The sequence below is a fragment of the Pipistrellus kuhlii genome, unplaced genomic scaffold, assembly GCF_014108245.1.
Source record: "Pipistrellus kuhlii isolate mPipKuh1 unplaced genomic scaffold, mPipKuh1.p scaffold_m20_p_17, whole genome shotgun sequence".
Lineage (NCBI taxonomy): Eukaryota > Metazoa > Chordata > Mammalia > Chiroptera > Vespertilionidae > Pipistrellus > Pipistrellus kuhlii.
This window is the reverse complement of record NW_023425482.1, coordinates 14,701,841-14,721,020: the sequence shown is the minus strand read 5'-3', so window position 1 is coordinate 14,721,020 and position 19,180 is coordinate 14,701,841. Positions and strand designations below refer to the sequence as shown.

The 19,180-nt window shown below is 37.1% G+C and overlaps 1 protein-coding gene across 1 annotated transcript in view; it reads left to right on the top strand.

Moving 5' to 3' along the window:
* Window positions 1–19,180, top strand: part of CNTNAP4 (contactin associated protein family member 4) — a 237,277-nt gene that overhangs the window by 179,478 nt on the left and 38,619 nt on the right. The window contains exons 14-15 of the mRNA XM_036440763.2: window positions 2,696–2,852; window positions 7,531–7,658. Coding sequence (XP_036296656.1) covers window positions 2,696–2,852; window positions 7,531–7,658 — 285 coding nt within the window. The remainder of the gene's footprint in view (window positions 1–2,695; window positions 2,853–7,530; window positions 7,659–19,180) is intronic.

The following is a 19,180-nucleotide window of genomic DNA, read 5'->3' as shown; positions in this document are numbered from 1 at the left end:
CTGTTTTCTGGCAGAAATATCCTAGCAGGTGTATTTCTTCTTTAGAAGTTAGAGAAGATTCTAAGACCTCGGCACAATGAAGCGACTTCGTTGGTGTTCAAATTTCTAGTCTCTTGTTGACTAGGTATAGAACTTGGATGGGAGAAACTTTCTCAATTTTCTCTTCTCTGAAATGTGGCCAGCAGTACCAGCCTCCCAGGTGCGGTGATGACTGGGTGCAGAACACATGTAAAGTGCATGGAGAAAGGTCCTCTGGATCCCTATTCTCCAGGATGTCACAATTATAGTCAACATAGCAGCTTAATGTGCAACTGATTGTTCCTTGCTGTTAAATATTGACCTTGGAATCTAAAGTATAGATAAGCAAATATGGAAGTATATTCTAAGAGAATGAGAACCACACTTATAAAAGAGTAAATGAATACTATGGAATTAAATGAATTAAGTGACTTAACTAAAAGAAAGACTAAAGGAAAGACAACCATTCAAATCACAATGAGTCAACCTAACAGAATCAGAAAACAATAGCTCCAAGGGATTCGTGAGTAAGCACCGCACAAAGTGAGGGGGGCCTCATAGAGCTGAAGAAAAGCCCCCCACTCCCTCACTGCATGACCAATGTGTCAGGCAGGCGTGAGAGCCACTGGTGTAGAAAGGAGTCAAGTCTAGAATGTTGTAGGACAAGGGATGAGGAGAGTCATTACATACACACATTTTCTCAGGTCCATGACCCTGGAATTCATATGAATGGATTTGAGGAGAAAAAACTAAAAAGACAGGACAATTTGGATTTTGAGGTCAAATATAGAAATATAGAGGGGAAAACAAGAAGATGGTGCCAGACAAGTTAAATTTGCAGTTTCAGATTGGAAGCTGTGACAGCGTCAAGTAATCATGGCGCCATCATTGCAGGTGAATCAGGTAGACTGTGGATCCACCGACTCTGCACATTAGAAGGACGATCCGTGTGAACATACAAGTCACATGGGATTTTAGCTATGGGAAGTGGAATGTTCTACCATGATCATGATATTTTATATCATTTTCTTAGTTCTTTCTTATACTTACTTAAATTCTTTGGGACATTTTAAAAAGTCTTTGATGGAACCAAATGTATTTGGTACCACTAAGCAGTCAGTCATTTCTACTTTATAAGGAAGATAGAAAATTCAGAGGTTAAAATATTACTCACTGTTTAGGAATGATGACTTATTTTCTCTTTAATCCATGAACACATAGTGCTTTAAGCAGCATATTGAAATATCTGGTAAATGTTTTAAATAGGTTTCACCTTCTAATGATGAATTAATTATGCAATTTTAAAAATGAAGATTCTCGATAATGTCTTTATGCACAACACAAGTTTTTGCTAACTCCTTGTTTTTGGCTTGCCCGATCTCGTGTATAGTAATGTTGGGAGTAGGTTGCCAGCACTAGTAAGGTCCTAAGGTCCTATTGTAACAGTAAGTTATAATGAGCACTGGCATTTGTAAGTAAAGGAGAAATTAGTAAAAGTTCCAGATCTTTAGTAAGGCTGATGATAACTTAAAAGATTTAAAAGTCAACATAAAAAGGATCAAACACTTTTGAATAGCTGACTGATTTGATCTCACATTCTTCTACTACAATTTCCTCCCTCTCTTTTTTAAGTGAGATATTGCCCTCATGCTTTACCTCCTTTTTTCAAAATCCTGTTTAACTCTTCTGTCTATTCTTTGCTCTAGTTTTTTGACATCAGGTTTAGTTTTAACTCTGAGAAGGAGCTGATAGCTGAACATTCATCATAGAAAGAAATGCATTCAGTTAAGGAAAACTTTATTTTTGAATGTAGTGTTTGCTTTAGGCACTAAAGATCTTTCAGTGTTATTCTGTAGTCTCCAAATAAATAGCCGAGCCATTAAATGAAAGAGAAAAATACATACTTCCAAATAAATCTTAAATCGTGACAGAGAAGTGCCATACCATGCCCAATGTTTAATAAATAGCTACTCTATTTTAGCCAATACACATATTGAGATAAATCCTTTACTTTAGCCCACTGCAGGTTTGATTCCAGTCAAGGACATACACCTCTGTTGCAGGCTGGATTCCTGGCCAGTTCGGGCGCATGCAGGAAGCAACCAATTGATGTGTCCCTCTCACATCAATATTTCTTTCTCTTTCTCCCTTCCTCTCCCTTCCACTCTCTCTAAAAAATTAAATGGTAAAAATACCCATGGGTGAGGATTAACAGCAATAAAAAAAAAATCACTGACTTTATATTATAACATTCTGTAATGTTTTAAATGGCCATTTTATTATCTCAAATCAGTTTTGTTTCTGTCATGTTAGTTACTCTGGTTTATATTTTTAAGCCAACTTGTCTCAAAAATTATTTTCAAAAAAATACATATGTGAACTGCTTTCAATACATTTTTGTTATCATGCCTGCGTTAAATAGGAATTGCTGGTGTCTTTTCTACTCAAAGAAAAATATATCCATCATTTGAGTTTAAATAATAAAATATTTTTTAAAAAGCTTTCTTCAGGAAATGCCATCAATTACAATGTTTTGACTATCACTGCGTTAAGTCAGTCTTTGCCTTTCTCCTTTTATTTATTTATTTTTTAATGACTTGGGAAGGAGAGGCATGATGCTGAGACAAAAGGCAGGGGGTGTAAAGCAGATGTCACATTTCATGCATTTGTCTTTCAGATGGGACCCCTCTGAGCTGGTGGGTTGGAAGAACCAACGAGACACACACGTATTGGGGAGGTTCTTTGCCTGATCCTCAAAAATGTGCTTGTGGACTAGAGGGGAACTGCATTGATCCTCAGTATTACTGCAACTGCGATGCTGACCGGAATGAATGGTGATTTCCACATGATTTCCTTTCGCAAAAGAAAGTTTACCTTTTAAATGGATCACTTAAAACATGTAGAGCTAGGTAGATACTGAACACGTTAGGACAGTGAAGAAATTAGATGCAGGTATGTTTTGATGAGATGTGTTACCATCAGTCTGGTGTTAACTAATGTTAAGATCAATGTCCTCTTTAAAAAATTTATTTTATTGATTTCTTACAGAGAGGAAGAGAGAGGGATAAAGAGTTAGAAACATCGATGAGAGAATCATCGATCAGCTGCCTCTTTCACACCCACTACTGGGAATGTGCCCACAACCAAGGTTACATACCCTTGACTGGAATTGAACCTGGGACCTTTCAGTCAGCAGGTCGACTCTCTATCCACTGAGCCAAACCGGTTTCGGCTAAGATCAATGTCTTTTTAGTTCAATTTTCTTTGTAATGGACTACTTAGTCATGTACGTTTTATTTTTGTAATACAATGAAAGAGGCATCTGTTTCATGTTTCCTCTTCATTCTTAGTCAGTTATCATTCTCTTTGAAATTAAGAGTAATTAAGCATTCTATTATTCTCAAAATATATTTACAGCCAGTAATTACTAAAGCACATTTCCTCAATAATTGCCTCTAAAACCTTTAAAAATGTAAACTTAGAATTTCCTACAATCACAAACATGTAGCTTTTTAATTTTTTTTTAGAAGACAACCTACCAAAGAACTAATGTTGTGTTGTTTATCATATTTTGAAAGAGGAAATCTAACGTTTGAGGGATTTGAAAATTGAACTTAAAATATTCTTTAAAAGTCTTAAATACGTGTTTCCCTTTGAAAACGTGAAAATACATGTATTCTATTTTTTACTAGAGTTGGATTTTATTTATGAAGTGAAAATATTTTTTAATTTCCATATTCATAGTTCAATATACCATATGTATGTTATACTACTGTGCACCTCGATATGCACATAATAATTTTTTAAAAAATATTAATAGTCCATCTGGCTATAAATACGATTGCTTTGGTTACAGAATGTACATTAATTCCAGTAATCAGTTCATTGTCAATTGAGTTCACATTTTGATTTGTATGCTGGCTGTTTCATTGATTTATTTGGCAAACATCAAGACTATGTTGTATCAAAAGACAGGTTATTTTGGAATACCCTAGAAAGAGGCATCTATATGGTGTCACGATTGTACTTTTACTATTACCTGTTTGGTATAAAGGATATTGTCTCTTCCTCAAAGTCTAGTTTTTTAAAATTTGTATTCTCTTCTCACTGCCTTCATAAAAACACCTGCACAGTAATATTGTATTTTAAAATGTGAATAAAATGTTCATTGCAATGCTTAACAGAAGAAAAAAACTAACATAATCACCAATAACCCTCTAATACCTCCATAACATATTCTTCATCAAAAATAATTTTCAACCATAAGATGTTGAAACTTTTTATATTAAATTCTGCTATGGTTATGTAGTTTGCATAGAAATAACTTTCCCCAGAGAGCATTTATAATCCCAGAAAAGCTATTTATAAGAACAACTACTTGAAGGAAGTGGAAAACAACCAAATATAGGTAGAAACTGTTAGGGTTGGGAGCCTTTGAGCCTTGGAACTCAGGTGGTTGAGATTATGTATATATGCCTTTTCTTTGAGGGAACTAATCAGATCACATGATATGTGGTAGTTAGAACTCAAAGACAGCAACTAGATTTTATGGGCGGGGGGGTGGTGGTGTGAGGGGCGGGATTAAGAGGTATCAGAACAAGTTTGGGCTGCCAGAATGGCTGGATGTTGAGGGGAGAATGGGAATCCCAGATAAGAGAAAACCTGGGGGCGTCCACCATGTAAGCTTTCCTCGTCTTCAGCTGAGCCCAGAGTTGCACAGGCACAGAGGAGATTTCTAGAAACCAAGCAGAGAGGATCCAACCAGAAAACTGAGCAAGCTACAGAGGTTTCAGTTGTGACTACCAGAGGAGACGCAGAATTTGGAGTTTAAGTTTCACTGGGATGAGTTTTACAAACCCCTCAGCTTTCCACAGAAATGACAGAAGGACTGTGTCTTTACAACAAAGCCTATAATTGAAAACTAAGAGCAAAACTGACATGGGCTTACCCTAATGAAGTGTAAAACCATGCGTACATAATTTATTGTGGTAAGTTGTGATTTAACTGCCCATGAAAATGAAAATGAATCTTCAGGACAATAACAGAACCTACAGTCTCAACAGTATCACTCCCAATGTCCAGAGCAATATAATAATTATTGCATATTTTAAAAAAGAGTCAACTCTGTTTTCAAGTCTAGAAAATAGAAGCACTTGTTAGAAACAGACCCTGGGACACATGCTTGATTAGCAGGCAGAAACTTTAAAACAGTTATTATAAACATGCCCCAATACTTAGATAAACATAATGACAAGTGAACAGAGAGGAAGCTAAGCAGATAAATGAGAACTTCATTAAAGGAGCAAATAGAAATCTTAGAATAGGAAGGCACATCTGACATGAAAAATTCAATGAATGGACTTCAGTTCAGGAGATTGCAGAAGAAATCTTCAACGAACCTGAAGACAGATCAATAGAAGTTATTAAATCTGAAGAACACAGGAGCACCAACAAAAAGAGTGAACAAAATTAGCGAAACCCTTGTGACTTTTGGAAAAGCATCAGTGATTCAATGGGCAAGAACATGGAGTCCCGGAAGGACAGGAAATAAAATGAGGCAAAGATATATTTGATGAAACAATGGCTGAAAATTTCTCCATCTTGTTTAATAAATGTCTGTGGTAGCAAGCCTCCAAGATGGCCCCTGGATGATCCGCATTGCCTAATAGTCACATCATGGTGGAATTTCCTCTCCTTGAGGGTCCCCCGGACCTGTGACTTGCTTCTGATGAATAGAATGTGGGAAAGGTGATGAGATAACTCTCCTGAGATTAGATTACAAAAGACTGACTTCTGACTTGCTTGAGCCTCACTGCCTCTCTCTTTGATTCTTCTAGCTTTCTTTTTTAACTTTAAAAAACCCCCACACATTTTATTGATATTTCCCAGAGAAGATGAGAGAGGGATAGAGAGTTAGAAACTGGAATCGAACCTGGGACCTTCTAGTCCACAAGCTGACGCTCTATCCACTCAGCCAAACCGGTTTGTGCTCTTCTAGCTTTCTTGTTCTGATAAGGCAAGCTGTCATTTGTGATCTGTCCTGAGGGGAGGCCCATGTGGCTGAGGATCCAGAGTGGCCTTCAGCCAACAGCCAGTGAATAGCGGTCCAACAGCTGACAAAGAACACTGCCAACACTCGCTTCAGTGAGCCTGGAAGCTGGTCCCTGCCCAGCCAAGCACTGAGACGACTGGGGTCCTCACTAAAACTTTGATTGGAGTCTTGGGAGAGACCTTGAGCCAAAGGATCCCTTGAAGCTTTGCCCAGAGTCCTGACTAGAATGTAGGTCATAAATGGTGCTGTTTTAAGTCACGGAAGTTTTGGGGTCATTTGTTACGTTATAAAAGATAACTAATACATCTTCAGTGTACTCATTCCAGAAACTCAGAATATCAAGCAGAATAAAAAGGGAGAAAAATACACCTTGACTTATTATGCAAGTGGCTAAAATCTAAGGATAACGATAAATGTTTTGCAAGTAGCCAGGTTGTGTGGCTCTGGAGGGGCCCCTTCCATACAGCGAACGAGGATACCACTGAAGGCTGACCTCTCATCGGAAGACAGGTCAGAAGGTCAGGAATGAGATCTTTAGTGTGTTGAAAGAAAAAGCAAGGTCAACCTAGAATTCTGTTGTAAGCAACATGTATTTCAAAATGAAGTTAAAAGAAGTCGTTTTCAAATTAAATGCTGAGAGAATCTTTTGCCAACAGAACTGCACTGTAAGAAATGCTAACAGATGTTATTCAGAGAAATAATAACAGAAGACTCAGAACTTCAGAAAGGAATAAAGAATCTAGAAATGGTGACTATGTCAGTAAATGTAAATGTTTCTCTTAATAAAAAAATAAATTAAACTTTACTGTTGAATTATACAATTTAAAACATCTGGACTATTACAAAGTTTGTAACATCCATTGTTACCTATATTACAATGGCAGCATAAAGAACAGGTATATGTGTGTATTGGGAGGGAGTGTTAAAGAAATTATCCTGTAGGAAGCTAACATTTTATATTAAATAATACAATGTAAAATCTAAGTAGACTGTAATAAATTAAGGTTGCGTTTTGTAACCAATAAAGCAAATATTAAAATACAACCAGACATATAGCTAAAAAATGAATAAAGAACATACATACAAAAATATGGTGTAAACCAAGAAGAGGCAGGAAAGAAGGGAGAGAAACAATATCTCATAAGGGGAAAAAAAAAATCAAAATGGTAGATCTAAAAATGCAGTATCAGTTATTATACTAAATGCTAATGGATTAAACCATTCTATTTGAGGTAGAAAATGGCCAACCGACTTTAAATATCACCAGCTCTTATTCTGTCTGCGAGAGAAATTAAAATGTTGCCACATTTTTATATGCTCAGATGAGCAATTTGGTCCTTACTCTTGTGTGTGCACATTTAGCTCAGAACATCTTGGCTTTGGAATGCACTAAGGCCTATTGTTTATTTGATAATTATGTTAATCAGAGTAATTTTAAGAGTGTTGTTACTATTTTTTAGGACCAATGACACTGGATTCCTTTCCTACAAAGAACATCTGCCAGTGACTAGGATAGTGATCACAGACACAGGCCGGCCGCTTTCAGAAGCAGCTTACAAGCTGGGGCCTCTGCTCTGCCGGGGAGACAGTAAGTGGTGGCCATGGGTTGGTTGCTTATCTGGGGAAAGTGCTGCCGCGTATGAATCATGTTTTCATCATAATGTGATTAATCAGATCTTACCGTGAAATCGCGTAAGTAATGTCTGAAACAGTTTTCTAGCCAGCCAACAAATAAAATGCCTCTACGGTGTGCAAAGCCCTGTCAAATGCTAGAATGGCAAACCTTCTTAAGGTCCAAGAGAAAGGAACCCCTAAGCTTCTGGATGATTGGTTCAGGAACACATTGCAGCACTCCTCAATTCCCACATGCTATTAGCATGTAGGAAAGCCTCAGTGCTGTTCAAAATACATGTTACCAGTGTATGCCAGTTTCCTATTGTTGGGCCTGGGTGGGGATTAGAAGTACAGTCAAATGTCAGTATAGTCAGGCATATTTCAATTTTTAATCTCTCTTTTTTTTTCTCCTGTGTGTGTATTTATGGAACTCAGTGGGGCATGCTGTTGTGTATATTCATTCTCTTAACACCCTAAACCAGAGCTTTAAGATTCTAATATAGTTGCTTAGAAAATATATATTTTCATCAGGGGATGAAATAAGCATGTGTATTCAGTTATAAGCTTTCTGAAATCAGTTAGACCTATAGAGACCAAATCATTAAATATTTAAGCTTTTAGTTTTTCTAAAACTTAAAATGGAAATAGAAGAAATATTTATTTACTCTAAAAGCATACAGTGAAATAAAATTTTACTCTAGGCCTCAACAGAGGAAGAGATGATCTGACAATTCGGTGGATTTACAGGGACACCTAGCCAAAGTTGCTTAGTTAAAAAAGCAAAAATGATGCTGGGATATAAAAATTTATATATACATTGTAAAATAAAACTGTCTGCCATTATACCTACCATGGCTAATCTTTATCAGCTCGACTTCCTGTTCTGCCAGTAGGCCTTGCACAATCACATGAAGATGACACAGGATATTTCATGGAGAGAAAAATTACGTGCAAAGAGATGAGGCTGTAAACTCAGATGCATCCAGGCAGGGCAATGACTTTGTGACTATAGAGCACGTGTTTGATACATCGCATGTACTTCCCCCTGCTGGCTCTGATCCTCACCTTTCAGGAGCTCAGGATGGCTTCCGCTATCCCCTTATTCTCATTTGCCTCAATCCCTGGGGGAATTTCTCTGCTTTTATTGAGGTCACTACCAGCTCAAGCCCTTAGGATTTCTTTCTCAAAAACTTCCTGCTATGAACTTAGGCACACAGCACCTTTTTACTTAGAGTAGTGATTCTCCATCCAAGGTGACTCCTCCCTCACCCACCCCTAGTGGACATTTGGCAACATCTGGAGACATTTGGGGCTGTCATGCGCGCGCGCGCGCGTGTGTGTGTGTGTGTGTGTGTGTGTGTGTGTGTGTGTGTGGTTGAATGTTCCTATCACCTAGAGGGAGAGGCCAGAAATGCTGCTAAATATCCTTCAGTGCACAGGACAGTACTCTACAGTAACCTGTCCTAAATGTCACTGGTGCTGAGTATTAAATGTTTGTGACTATAGAGACATAGGGGGAGGGCACCAACATTAGGAGTAAGAGTTTACAGCTAGTTGAAGTACTTAGAGACCTGCTCATTAATTTCTGACTTATTAATAAGACAGTAGTGGAGACCTTTCCTTGGCCTTATTGTCTTTTGCATCTGTTTAGGGTGGAGGCTGAGCCTCTCATGAGAGTGTAGACCTGTTTCTGTATGAAGGACTTTTTTACATTTTCTCAATAAGAGGAGCAATGGCTGCAGAAAAAAAAGGATGCCCCCTTTCCTCTCTATGGATAATCTGCCCCCTATAGATGAAATGCTCTAGGCACATTTTTATTCTTTCCAAGTGAGATAGACTGTACATATATTGGGGGCTTCTAGATACAGGATCATACACTGTGGGCTTTATAAATGGAAGAAAGATATGTGGTCATTATCTATAAGGCATTAGGACTGGAACATTTAAGGCTGAGAAATAGCTTAAACTTCATGATCTAAATGAAATCATGAAGACCAATAATATACCTAAAGACCAACAAAATAACCTGTAATGTAAGACAAGGAAAAATGATGAGGGCTTGAATTAAGCAATGGTTGGATGGGGCTTAAAGAAGGGGCGCAATGAGAGAGGTTCATTCAATGAAAGGGTCTGAGGATGATCTCCAGCTTCCTGATTTCAATAAAGCTTCTAGCGCCTTCCATGGAGACAATAAAGATGCTAGTGCCCTTCATTGGCTCAGTAAAAGTGCTAGTACCCATCACCAAGACAAGGAAGTTTTAGATTTAAAAAGACAAATGGAAAGATAGCAATAAAAATATTTTGCTTTTATCACACAGATTAAATTTTTACATCAACCCTCGAGAAAGCAGGACAAATAAACAAAAATGAGTATGAAACTTACTGGTTCCAGACACAAGCTTTCCCCTAATTAATCAATATTGTCTTTTCCCAAGTCCTTCTTTTCATCTTTAAAAAAAGTGTAGGTGATTCTGAAATTCAGTATTACTTCTGCTATTATTGTTCGATGTCAGAAGTCATTGATAACACCATTAGGAATGTTTTACCTAAAATACAATAGCTCTGAATGATAAAGCTGCCTTTAAAATTGTGCTGCAAACATAAAACTTAGTAACGAATTAATGTGTATATAAATATGGGAATAATCGTAAATAATTTCTCTTATAAATATCTGTGTTATAATTAGGAGGACCCTCTTTTGTACATTCCTTTCTATTCCCTCTCCCTGGCGCAGTGGGGACATCTTCACCTTTGAAGTACCCAGTTCCTCAACTTCCATACGCCTAAGAATTCCCCAGAGAGCATGCCAGCTGAGGGTGGAGCGTCTTCAGAACTCTCCCCATGTGCTGAGGAGGAGGAGGAGAAGTCCAGTATTGGCACACAGGGTTAAATGCTTCTGAGCATCCATCAGGAAGACATCTACTGGGATTATCCCCTAGTTCTGCAGCTCTCACAGCACAAAGAGCACTCAGGAAACCCTGGGAGCACCTGGCTTCACTTCCTCTTCCCTTGTTTTCCTTCATCTGAGAAACCTCCCAGCCCTCTTGCTGAAAACTGTCCCCTCAGATTCAAGCCCTTTCCCCATGAACCTCCTGCTGGTCTCTAGACCACTTGATCCTATACTTTGAAGGAATGTTGAACATATTATAATTACGTACTTCTCAGACTGGCCTTTCAGTATGTTCGAGCCTCTCAAGAGGAGGTCTATTCTTCATTTATCAGTGTGTTCCTGGTACCTAGTACATTACCTGTTACATGAAAGATAATCAATAAAGAGCAGTTTATGAGAGAAGGCGAATGATCTATCAAACACAGCTCAAGAAACCTGTAGCTTGTGAGTTGTTCCTCAGAGACAGGAATAAGTTTTTGATTGTATTAGCAACTAAATGATATGCAGAGATAGACGTTTAATGAAAGGAGTTGGTTATATTGAAAGGCTTTCCTGATTAAAAACTCACGTAGAATTTGAGCTCCTCGTTCCAGCTGAGCCATTTCTCAGCAATGCACTTGGGCTGGTGGCATGAAAGTGTTTTCAAATAAGCATATGATTTTAGTTCATATTAATACTTTTTGCTTTTCACTTTCTAAATAATACAGTGTCTTTATAAAATGGAAACACTTTTTTTCTTAGAGAAAAAAATACTCTGTGATCTATTTTGCTTTGTTTTCTGTTCTTTAGAAAAGACCTGTGTTACTAACAATTTATATTTAAGAAATTTCAAATGTGAGGAAACAAAGATTCTTTCTATCACTTTCAAAAGATGTCCATTATTCTGATGCTAAGAATCCTAATAATTCTCAGGACTACAATAATATCATTTCTTGATATATATATATATATATATATATATATATATATATATATCTTTATTCATTGTTTTAAATATTAAACATTAATGTTTTGATTGATATATAATTATTATTATAAAATGTTAAGATATACAGAAATCTCAAAAAAGAGAGTTTAATAATCACCAAGAGACACAAAACTCAGAAATACTGATTAACACCAGTGTGGATCATTCCAAACATTGTTAGATGTCTCTCGGGCAGCGTTTCCCAACCTTGGCATTGGTCTGAATAATTCCTCGTTATGGTTGGGGCTGTCCTGGGTGCTGTAGGGCATTTGGCAGTATTTCTGGCCTCTCCCACTAGCTGCCAGTAGAACTGCTCTCCCAGTTATGACAGCTAGATGTATCTTCTGACCTTTCCAATGTCTCCTGGGGTGCAGAATTGCTCCAGGTCAAGAACCACTGCCCTAGACAGAAAAATAGAAAAACAGATTTATAAATAAATTTATAAAACTTTATTAATTGAAATCAAAGAAGAAAGAAGAAACTGAAACGAAGCTAAAGCTAAAATTATTGCTTTATATTATGTATATACCTGACAAATATATATATTCAAATTGAATGATTCCTCACAACTCCAACCAAAGGACTTGTATGCATGCATATAAGCATAACCAATGGATGCAAGACACTGGGGGGAGGGGGGAGGGAATGTGAATGTGTAGGGTGGGTGGTAGGGGAGTCCTGGGAGGGTGATGGGGGGGGGGGGGGAAGGAGACATATGTACTATTATTTGTAATTCTTTAAACAATAAATTTTAAAGGCTATAGAGTCACCAGGTTTTATAGTAAACTATTTTTTAAAATGTAGACAGAATTAATGTATTCTGAAAACTGGAAAAATTAGCCCTCATTTGTCCTATCTCCTTTTCTCCCTTCACCATCTAATTTTTGCTAGTTTGCTATAATTTGAATAGTTGTTTATTTTTTTTTAGTGCTAATCACTAGTCCTGTCATCAGAGCTTCTCTATTCTGGACTGATTTTTATTTTGATTTATTTCTTCTTGGATTGCATTGTCAGGTAGTTGATATTTTCAGGGTTCTCTCCCCCCACCCAAAAGACTCATGAGTGTTGCATTTGCTGAGTTGGCACATGTTTGAAAATGTTGTTGCCTCAGAAGTCTAAACCAGACTTGGCTGGTTTAACTTCCTTTTGTTTTATTTTGGCAACAGCTCCATAGAGATATAATTCACATGCCCTAAAATTCTAAAATTCGCCTGTTTTAATTACACAATCTAATCAGATTTCAGTATATTTAATTATTTTGACATATTATATAGCATTGTGCAACCATCACCACAATCAATTTTAGAATGCTTTCATTATCCCCAAAAAAAACTTGGACCCAATTAGCAGACATTCCCCTTTCCTCTTTACCTCCACCCCAACCTTAGTAAATCATAGATTTATTTTTTATCTTTGCAGATTTGCCTATTCTGGACATTTCCTTTAGAAGAAAACACAGAATATGTGATCAATGTTTCTAACTCTCTGTTCCTCTCCCTCTCCCTTCCTCTCCCTGTTTTAAAAAAAATATGTCTTTTTTTAAAACAGGGAGAGGAAGGGAAAGGGAGAGGAATAGAGAGTTAGAAACATCGGTCAGCTGCCTCTTGCACACCCTGACCTGGGGATGTGCCTGCAACCAAGGTATATGCCCTTGACCAGAATCAAACCTAGGACCCTTCAGTCTGCAGGCCAACACTCTATGCATTGAGCCAAACCAGTTAGGGCATGACTGGCTTTTTTTACTTAGTAGGGTATTGCCAAAGTTTATCCATGCTGTAACATATATCAATACTTCATTATTTTTCATGACCAAATTATATTCCATTTTGTTTATCCATTCACCCACTGATAGATATTTGGATTATTCTACTTTGAGGTTATTATGAATAATGTTGATAACATCTATGTATAAACTTTTTCTGAACACATTTTTTTTACTTCTCTAGGGGTGGAATGTCTGCATTATGAAGTAACAGGTCATTTAATCTTTTTAGAAGCGGGTGTAATGGTTTTGGACCATGTTTGTGACTTTGTCCAGTATAGCTACTATCTCTGCACTGAGAGATGCGATTATCTTGTCTCCCACAGCTTTTCTAGATAACTTTGGTTTACTATATTTCATTATGAAATAGGGTTTTATTTTTCACCCAGAGGACTTGCATATGCTTTCTTCTCAGAGTCCTGAATTTGAGAATGTATGCCTTTTGCTTTAACACTCAACAAGATGTTAGACTGGATGTATCTTCTTTCTCTCAGATCTGTGGACTGTGTGTCTTGATCTTCTGGTATAGAATGTTGCTGTGAAAAGTTTTGGTCCAAACTGATTTTTCCACCTTGTGCATGACTTGTTTTTTCTAACTGAATAAGTAATAATTATCCTTAAAGGTCAGTAACTTAACAAGGATGCATATCAATGTTGGGCATTGATATTCATTTTTTCTTATGTTGGACGTGATATGCTAAAATATATACATACATTTATATGCTGTTGCAAGCACGATCTACAGTTCTGCTCTTAGCTCATTAATTAGGACAAGGTTGTATTTTTATTTCTTTGGCATTTGAACTTTTCAACCAACTTATTAAATGTATTTCTTCTCAATTAATTCATTGTATTGAAAATTTTATGTCTAATCAGGCATTACCAAAACATACATAATTAGAAAAGATTTTTCTGTTTTTTGTTCTAAGAAATTCTTGTTATTGAAATTACTTTATTTTATCTACATTGACTCGTTCAGCTGTCTGAGAAATCACAGCTCCCAGAATGCATTAAATAATCAAAGATGCATGTAGGCAATAAATAACTTTGCAGAAGTTATATTCTTAGACTAGAAAAAGATATTGACTAGTGATTTGTTTAATTTCTCTTCCGTTTGACAGAGTTCTGTTCCATTTGGCAGACTACATAAAAACCATTAAAAAGAGTGCAGATCAATTCCATTTTAGCAAATAATCATATAATGTAATTTGGTAAGCTCTGCTATGTCTGATAATCCTCTACTATTTAGAAAGTCTTTTTATTTTTATAAGTTATTTTTTTCCTTGGATTTCCTTTAATTTTCCTAAAGTTTATCCACTTTTTTATTTTTTCCTCCTCATATTCTTTCCCTCTCTTTTCTCTCTCCCCTTTTCCTACTTATTTACCAAGAAATTTGAGTGTACTTATCTAGATACATATAATACAACCAAAACGGGAGCAATTACTCTAAGCTTTCTGATTGCTACTTGGACAAAAGACATCTTATCATTTCATTTAACAAATATTTATTAAGCCTATGCATTGTAACATTGCACTGTAACAGAGAGAGAGAGAGAGAGAAAGAGAGAGAGAGAGAGAGAGAGAGAGAGAGAGAGAGAGAGAGAGAGAGAGAGAGAGAGAGAGATGGATGTACAAATAGACAAAAGTACCTGCATTCTTGGAGCTTGAGTTTTCTTGGAGTGATAAACAACAAAGAAGTAAGTAAAATAGATTATATGGTAGACACTAATAAGTGTTGTGAATACAATATAGTTTAGTTTAAGCAGGAGTAGGGTTAGACTGGAAATTTAAAATAGGATGGTCATTAAGTACTCATAAGAAGGTAACGTTGGAATGAAGGTCTGAGGGAAGTCAGGGAGCAAGGCTGTGTATACCTGTGAAAGAGTACTGTGCACAGGGGAAAAGCAGCGTAATTACTCAGAAATGGGACTGTAACCAGTGTGCTCAAGGAATAGCAAAATGTTCAATATGTTTGGAGTCGAGAGAGCAAAGAGGAGAATGGTAGAAGGAGCGAGAGAGGAAACTGGTGCTCTCATCATGGAGGATTGTTCTGAAAATTCGTTCTTTTTCAACCTGAATGGCATTGGACACCAGTAGAGAGTTTGAGAAGAAGGGTGGTGTGGTCTCACTTAGGCTTTAATGAAATCGAACAGGGTAAGGTTGAACAAGGAGAGCACTTACAAGACTATATCACCAACCCAGCTGGTAGACCTGGTGGCTTAGCCGTGGGCACAATGATGGTAGCTGTAGGATGAGTCCAGGTCAGAGGAAGCAGTAACATTTGCTACTGGATTGATGCGGATTGCCAACGGAAGAGTCAAGAATGACACCAAAGTGTTTCTTCTATCTATCAGAGGCATAGAATTGGCACTAGTTGATGCCGAAGCCGGTTTGGCTCAGTGGTAGAGCGTCGGACTGCGGACTGAAAGGTCCCAGGTTCGATTCCGGGCAAGGGCATGTACATTGGTTGCGGGCACATCCCCGGTAGGGGGTGTGCAAGAGGCAGCTGGTCGATGTTTCTCTCTCATTGAAGTTTCTAGCTCTCTATCTCTCTCCCTTCCTCTCTGTAAAAAATAAATAAAATATATTAAAAAAAAAAAAAAAGAATTGGCACTAGTTGAGATGGAGAAGATTGCTGCTGGGGTAAGGAGTTGCGAGAAATGTGGTACATCCAGAGAATACCACTCTACGATAAAAAGGAATGAACTACCTGGGCGAATCTTCAGAGAGTAATTTTGAGTGGGGAAAATAAAAAAATAAAAGCCAATCTCAAAAGGCTACACAGGCTTTTATTTGTAAAACATTCTTAAATGAGAGGAACTGATTAGTGGTTGAAGATGGGGGGGAAAGGCAGGAGGAAAGGGTTCAGATATAAAAGGGAGGCTTGGGAAATACTTGAGGTGAGACAAGTGTTCTTTTAAAAAAATATATTTTTATTGATTTTAGTGAGGAAGGGAGAGGAAGAGAGAGATAGAAACATCAACGATGAGAGAGAATCATTGATTGGCTGCCTCCTGCATGCCCTTTACTGGAGATCAAGCCTGCCACCTGGGCATATGCCCTGACCAGGAATTGAACAGTGGCTTTCTTTCCTGTTTCATAAGGGGACACTCAACCATTGAGCCACACTAGCTGGGCCATGTGTTTTTTCATCTTATCGGAATCAGAACCAATAATCTTGGTTGTGATACTGTACTATAGTTTTGCAAGATATTACCATTGGGGAAAACTAGCTAAAGGGAACACACAATCTTTGTTGATTCTTATATCTGCATGGAAATCTACAATTAACTTAAAATAAACATTTTTATTTTCAGCTTTTAAACATGATTCTTCGGCATGCAGGAAGCGCCATCTGACTAGTAAATTATCCCTGACTTGCCACACTTGTATTTCATTTTATTTTATTCATTTTTCAGAAAACTGGTGGTACCAAACTAATTGAGTTGTGTACATTGAATATTTATAGATTTTTGAATGGTAGTCAATAGGGTGCTTTGAAAAAAAAAAAGGAAAAGTACGGTGAACACATCATTGCTTTTTTTTTTTAATCTTAAAAGTAAAACATTTTTTAAAGAAATAATATATTTTTCAAATACTGTGGAGTTTTGTTGTTGTTATTGTTTCAAACAATATAGTTCACATACCATACAATCCAACCATGTGAAGTGAACTATTCAGGGGCTTTTGGTGGTCACAGTACTGTAACTGTTAGAAACAACTGGGGAATATTACTCCCCCAAAACCCGCACTCCTCGGCCCCTGTTATCAGGAGCTCCATCCCCAGCTAGGAAACCACTAATCTACTTTCTGTCTCTTTAAGTTATTTTCATTTATTTTTATTTTTATTTTTATTGTTTTAAAATATATTGTATTGATTTTTTACAGAAAGGAAGAGAGAGGGATAGAGAGTTAGAAACATCAATGAGAGAGAATCATCAATTAAAGTAAGATTTTAAACCAAGGTACATGCCTTTGACTGGAATCGAACCCGGGACCCTTCAGTCCGCAGGCCCATGCTCTATCTACTGAACCAAACCGGTTTTTGCTTTACGTTATTTTTAAAAAGAATAATCTATTAATACTGTGCATAAAAGTTTAGCAAAACAAATATTTTAGATATTACTTGTAATTTTAATTCTACTATACTCATTTTCCTAGTGAGCTCTTTTTACTTTATGCACATCTCCTCTTCTAAGTAAATAATTAAATAGATCCCATTACCCATTACAATTTTTTTTTTAATTCTGGAAAGATAAAAAGGTGGCATTCATGAAGGAATCTTTCCACATCTCCAGTACCCTATATTGAAGTCAGTTTAAAACATATTCATTATTAATTACGGTCAGTAATTAAGTCATTATACATTTCTTAGAACAATATATCTTGATCTGTTTTTGTGGGGATGGTCCAAGGGCATCTCACTCTCCTGTCTAGCTTTCACAAAGGAAAGGATTGCTTTCAGACCTGCTACTGGTGCAGCTTAGGGATTTTCTAAAAACAGACCTTAACTAGGAATCCTCTCTTCAAAAACCAGCAGCTCCCTGCTTGGCCTGCCTGCTGGGTGCACTCTGATTCTTCCTTAGCCCGCCTTTCCCCATGGCAGCTGGTCCTCCTGGGTGCTTTTCAGCAGTCAGTGAAGAGTGAGACCTCAGAACATAATTTGATCATAGGAATATCAGCCTTTGCTTTCTTTATAATTATTGTAAATTAGCAGCAGTTTTTTCTTCCAATAAAATAATCTTCATTTTTTTTTTTTTACCTATTATGAATCTGTAAAATAAGGTTTGCTAACTAGATAAAATAGGTGCTATTATGTGTGTGAGTGTTTAAGCTACCAAAGGTAATAAATTGTTATCATTACTGTGAAAGTATTCATTATAAAGATAGTAGCAATTCAGAGAATTGTTCTTCTGTTCCCACCAGTTCCCCACAGCTCCCTATAGGATGCTTTACTGGGTTAGCTGTGTCATAAATATGAAACAGATGAGGTATTTTGTCTTATGACAGCATTATCTAATTTAGTCCTTTAAGTAATTGTGAGTGCTTTTCTTTCTAATCAGACAAAAGTAAGATTTTAAAATATTCCATTATTTAAACTTACAGCTTTATGTTAGTTTTCATAATATTAAATGTCAACAGAAAGACATTTAATTTTAATAATGGGTCACTGTAAGAACTTTTAAGAACACAAATGTGTTGTTAACCTTAACGTGATATTTTACATTTTCTTGTATTCTTTCCTAAAGATCAAAATACCTAAGATTAGAAATACTTATCTGCAAAATGAAAATAGGGAATGTACAGTTTCATTTGTCTATGGGGAGGGGGGTGGAGCACTCAAAGTATATTCTCAGCTGAATAAATACAGCTCTGAAATTGTCTGCATATGATCTGAGAATTGATTTTTGAATCAGGTTCATAAGAAAAATAAGATATAGTCATGCACCTCATAACAACAGTTCAGTCAACGATGGATCACATCTAGAGGTAGTGGTCCCAAAAGATTAAAATGGAACTGAATTTCTTGTAAGAAATGGAAGGAAATGTGTGGTTCAGAAGGAATTTTTTTTTTTTTCTGAGATCAGAGCAATATCTGTAGGGCTTGACAATAGATTCCCTCTCACTCACTGCACCTCAATTTTAAGTGCACAAATTACATCCCAGTCACTCAGCCATTGACCTGGTTCAGACAGAGGAGCCGGTGCCCAGCGCTACCTGATCAGAGCACACTGCAGCCCCCAGGCCTAGCGTGATGGTCTTCAGAGGGCATCACTGGACCCAGGACCCTGCCCAGGGACCCAGGCCTTAACAGGTATACGTGCACTTGAATGAACGCTTTCTGTGGGAGTGCACAGCCAGCCTCTCCCTGTACTT